The sequence below is a fragment of the Ricinus communis genome, chromosome 8 (genome assembly GCF_019578655.1).
Source record: "Ricinus communis isolate WT05 ecotype wild-type chromosome 8, ASM1957865v1, whole genome shotgun sequence".
Taxonomy (NCBI): domain Eukaryota; kingdom Viridiplantae; phylum Streptophyta; class Magnoliopsida; order Malpighiales; family Euphorbiaceae; genus Ricinus; species Ricinus communis.
Window position 1 is genome coordinate 1,621,176 of NC_063263.1, and position 5,632 is coordinate 1,626,807.

Genomic DNA, 5,632 nt, shown 5'->3' on the forward strand with positions numbered 1-5,632 from the left:
GACCTTGAGGTATTAGACATCTGACAAAATAATGTCAAGTCTGCAGCAGCTGTGCCTGTCGTATTAGTTTTGCTTGAACCGAAAAGAAAAAAATTAAAAAATTTAGTACAAAGCCTGAAAAGATTTCGGCTCACGTTCACTTAACTACAGGAAGAACAAATCCTTCCAATTCAATGAAATTTGCATCTAAAATACGTGTGGAAAGTCCCAGTAATACAAACGCGTCACCCAAATTGTCTAAAAGGTAGTGACTAACACTTTTAACTATTCTTTGTTATCCAAATGGGATTTAAACTCAATTCTTTATATTGAGAATAACCAGCAATTTTAGTGTAGGAGAATATCAGGGGATTTCTGGCTTTTTTGGAAAAGATGTACTCTCGGCTTTACAATAGAGAATTTTGTACCAGTGTTTATAAATTTATTGCTAGATCAGGGGCTCATGACTTTTGTACAAGCGAGGAAAAGCTTGGTATACTTGTGGACTTTCAAAAAATATAGCATCCCAAAATGTTTTAGATACAAAACACTCTAAAGAGTAGTAATAAACGTATTGTAATAGTTTATGGAATGTGTTCACACTTACTCATGTGCTGCAAAAGAGAATTTGCTTTCCTTTGAGCTCTGTTGGTTCCAGATCTTGTGATCTCTACCAGATGTTCATAGACACCATACTGGAGAGCAGCCAAAATGAAAGATGAATTATTTAGCCCCAACTCAAGAAGAACCGATGCTGCGCATTCCTTGTTCTTAGGAGTCCCACTTCTTATGATTTCAACAAGAGTCCTTATGAAAGATAGCCTTCCAATTTCACCCCTCCCTTCAGGATTCGATGTGAGGAGTAACAAGATTGAGAGTGCTTCATCAATCATGGATACGTCTTTATTCTCGAGCAACTGAAGCAATGCTGGTATAATACCTGCCTTAATGGCCCTGAACTTGTTGGTTTGGTTCAAAGATAAGTTGAAGAGTGCAGTTGCAGCATCCTTTTTGCCTCTGATTGTCCCATTCTGCAAAAGGTTCACCAAGGGAGGTATTCCATTCAGAATCCCCACCAGTGCTTTGTTCTCATCAAGCATCGATAAGCTAAACAAAGCTGCAGCAGAGTTTTCTCTAGCCTCTTCTGTTCCATTTTGCAAGATTTCTATTATAGGAGGAATGGCTCCTAATCTGGCTATTAGTCTTTTGTTTGCTTCATCAATAGACAAGTTCAAAAGAGCAGTTACAGTTTGTTCTTGGACCACCGAATCGTGATAGGATAATAGCCGAACCAATGGAGGTATTGCTCCACTGTTTGCAATCAAAACTCTGTTGTCTGGATTTTCTTTGGAGAGCATACGGATCTTCACAATGGCCCCTCTCAGTACATCAAGCTCCGATGAGGATAGATTTTGAACCAAGGAACAGATTTCCTCTACAAGTTCAGCAGGAGAACCATCATAACCCACAAAAGCATCCCTCTTCGGTAGTTCAAAATTATTTTTCTCGCACCATTGTAGTATAAGGTTTCTGAGAGCAAAATTCGGTGCTAAAGACAAGTGATCCAACATTTGACCGGTTTTTGGACAGGTCCGATGATTAGAATTCAGCCACCTTTTTATGCTCTCTCTTTCATAAGTCTGTAAGAAATTGAAAAATTGATAAGGGTTTTCACAGCATTTGTAATGAAAGATAATGTTTTTGCTTAGTAAACTTCATTTACCCTGCTATAAGTATCATTGCTATATAATTGTTCACACTTTGTTTCTTAAATTTTAGTTAGCAGATAGGCATGATCTGGATAAGAATTATATCAATTAACAAAGAACCCTATAATATTTCAGCAGAAATAATTAAAGCTTATGCTAAGATCCAAAATCTTCAAACTCTGAAACAAAATTATGGTAATCATAGTTCTTAACTGAATATCTTCATATACTGCAGGTTCTAAAAGAAAGCTTTCACGCCCAAATCTCAAATTTAAAACAGCTGATTTAGTAGTGTAATCTTGACATGCTTCCAAAATAAATTCAAGTTGACAACTACTTGTTAAATGTATCTGATTTATAAAGTGGCCCAATTAAAAGAAAAATCATTTGTCAAGCTGAAACTAATTATAGTATTCCAGCAGTAACTGGAAGGATATGATATCTGCCTAATGTGATATTACCTGTCCTGTTGCCACAATAACAGGATCCACCATGATCTCCAAAGTAATTGGGCAGAGGAATTCGTGAGGGATAATTAAGGATTGACACTTGTGAAGAGTTTTTGAAGAGACAGGACCGTCAAGCTCAATGTTTTCATGGACTCCTGCAATCTGTTTGAATTTGCCAAGAAGATCTGTTATTTGCTGGATGCTTTCAGCATTCTGCACATCTCTTTGTTTAATTAGTTTTCTAACAGCTACTGTTTCAGCTTTCAAGTCTGCAATAGTATATAGTTCTAACTTGTTGGCCAGTCTTTCAAGTATTGCACTATCCACATCTCTGTCATCCCTTGTAGAGAAGACGACCATTATATCCATAGCCAGCTCTATATCTTGTGTGTCTGTTCGCCTCTTCGCTCTTCTAAGTTGCGTACGCATTAGCTCAACCTGAAATGGATCAATAACAAAATTATAGAAATAAGACAGGAATTTGCAGAAAATCTTGGAAACAGAAAAATCAACAGACCAAGTTACTGTCCTACAGAAACATTGAACTACTAATACGGATTTCAGTCATCAGATGTTCAAAGCAAAATTGCTTGCCATGAAACATTCCCAAAGTAAACCCTTGCTGTCATTAATAATCCCAAAACACATCCTCACCACACTTAATGTATTGGATAAGACAGTCAGCCAGTAGACAGAATATAATTTCCCTATCATCTTTGTCAACATATTCTTCAGTGAGACAGATCAACAAACACCTTCTGTTGTCAAAGAATGTTATTACCTATCAGAAGAAATTACTAGTAGTAAGCCTCTTTACAGGCTCCAGTAACAAAATACTTAAAGTTTATAGAAGCACTATTATGTAACAAAAACATGCAAGAAAATAATGCTTATTTCTAGCTGTTGCTATCAAATCATTATATTATGCAATCAAAGAGCATCTGAAATCCCTAACTCACATTTATATAATGAAACTGAATAAATACCAATTACATTGTGAAAAGTAAAAAAAATAACAGTCACCTCAATTTGCAAATCTATCTTTAAGCTATAGATCTAACAAAATGGGTAGCTACAGTAATAAACTTACTTGCTCTTTGACTTCAATTGAGATCCCAAACTCATTATAGGGCATATCATCCAGAGACTGACTTAATTTGTCATAAACAGCATGAAAGCTACATATCACTGCCTCACTCTCCAGTGCCTGATTCAATTAAACCCAAATCACACTCACTTAAGTAGAATATTTTACAGAAGAAATATCCCTAGACATAAACTAAAATTAGAAAGCCAAAGAATCAGGAAGGTACTAACCAGATAAATCTTGCTTCCAAAGCTACATTTCTTGAGCAACTTCTTAGCAGCAAGAAGTGCTTTCTTTAAATTAGACAAACAACTCAAAGAATCAGTAGAAACCAACTTGTCAGTCTCTTTTATCTCTTCTAAAAGTGGCACTAAAAGCTTCAGTCTTCTCACCAAATTTAAGCACTCCTTTTTCTGTGTTCTTCTGTACCCAGGATAAGATCCAACGGTCTCAATGCAATCAATCATATCTCTAACCATATTATTCTTATCATCTCCACCGTTAGATGAACTTGAAACACCACCACCACCACCACCATTGCCACCTTTCTTTTCTCTCTCCATCATCAACATCATCATCATCAGCTTCTGCCTGTCCATATCTTACTCAAAACCAAAGCTCAGAGTCTTGAAAAGGGTCCTCAAGTTGTCAAATTATAATAATATGTATAAGGTAAAATAATCAAGAAATTGATGCAGTTGTTATTGCTATATGTAAATAAGCTTAGCTGACAAATAACATGATTTTGTAGCTTATGACACATAGAATATCTTAATCTACAAAAGTAACCAAGTGTAGAATAAAATCCAAAACTTTGCACGCCAACACAATCACTATGAATGGACAAAATGGGATTCTTTAGCAAAAAAGTAAAGAAATGAGAAGCAAGTATTAGCCACACAGTGTTGGGGATTTTCAAGAAACAAATCGAGCAAGTAACAGTTTTAACTTCTTTTCTTTTTTCTTTTTTTCTCCCTTTTTTTGGTCCCCTTTTGATTTCTTCACACTCAATGGAGGACTATACAATCCTTTACTCAAGTGTGGAAAACAATACATTCCAGCCTCGTTCAATCTCGCCCATTTTTTTAACTCTTCAAGCTCATTCAAAAAAAATATAAATACAGTCTGTTCATTAAAGAAGATTTGCAATTTTGTATGCGAGCGTACAAAATATGTTTCCCAACGTTGGACACAAAATCTTCATTTTCATTTATTAAGATTTATTTAGTTTTTATCTCTACTTCTGTCAAGAAATAAGATTTACTATTGCATATTTTCCAGTCTGCAGTAGTGTACAGTTCTAACTTTACTCTCTAAGATTCTTCCGAACATAGGATAAAGGGTGAAAATAATAGATGCCTGCAATAATTCAAAAGATCATTTTCTTTTTTTTTTTTTATTCTTTAGAAGAGTTATTCATTTTATTCTTTACGATGGTTTTTTTTAATCACTTTAAAGCTTATAATAGCTCTTTATAGATATTTTTTACTATAACAAAATATATTCCTTATAGAAAAAGAAGCTAATTATTCGTAACTTATTATTTATTTTTAAACTATAATCATATTATAAAAACAAACAATAAAACTTGTTTAAATAATTAATATTTTAAGATATTTAAACTTTTATTAATGCTAAATTTAGTTGAAATCTATTAAGAAATTTATTTTATTTAAAAAAATATATGAAAAAAATAAAATAAAAATAATAAAGTTAAATGAGATATTTTGATGTCACGGAATACATTAATAAACCAATATAAAATTCATTTAAAAATTCTATTTATTTTGGTGGGATTTAGTTTAGCCAGAATCAATTTTACACAAATTTGAATATGTAGAATTTTAAATTAATTTTCACTTCACTCAAAGCACGTAAATTTTAAATTTATAAATAAATTCTATAAATTTTATGAATTTCAATTAAAGATAATGTAAGATTTTATTCACTTTTTATATTATATTTGATTAAAATAATATAAGATTTGATTCATTTTTTATATTATATTTGGTGAAATTTATAAAAATTATAGAATTTATTTACAAAATTTAAAATTTATATATTTTAAATAAAAAAATTAATTTAAAATTTTACATAATTAAATTTGTATGGAATTGATTATAGTTAAACTAAATTCTACTAATTAGTTTTATAATATTATAATATTTATTCTTTTTATATTTTTTTTTTAAATAAAATAATTTTTTGTGAATTTTAATAAAATAAAATTTTAAAAACTAACATATTTGATTGATCCAATTCAGTATAATTTTTGTGCTTATTAAATAATAACTCATCTATTAAAACAAAAAGAGTTTAGATTTAAAATTAGACAGTAAAACCTGAACTTAAAACCTCAGCTCGTAAGATCAAAGGCTCCTGCGGCAGCGTATTTAAGAATAAACTTT

The 5,632-nt window shown here is 31.9% G+C and overlaps 1 protein-coding gene across 1 annotated transcript; it reads right to left on the reverse strand.

The window, feature by feature from the left end:
- Window positions 1–447: 447 nt before the first annotated feature.
- Window positions 448–4,526, reverse strand: LOC8282947 (U-box domain-containing protein 15). Its single transcript, XM_002525752.4, has 4 exons — window positions 3,455–4,526; window positions 3,228–3,344; window positions 2,150–2,575; window positions 448–1,619 (listed from the first exon to the last, which is right to left on the reverse strand). The coding sequence occupies exons 1-4, from the start codon at window positions 3,821–3,823 to the stop codon at window positions 564–566; spliced, it is 1,968 nt and encodes a 655-aa protein (XP_002525798.1). The 5' UTR covers window positions 3,824–4,526; the 3' UTR covers window positions 448–563.
- Between the last annotated feature and the right edge of the window lie 1,106 nt (window positions 4,527–5,632).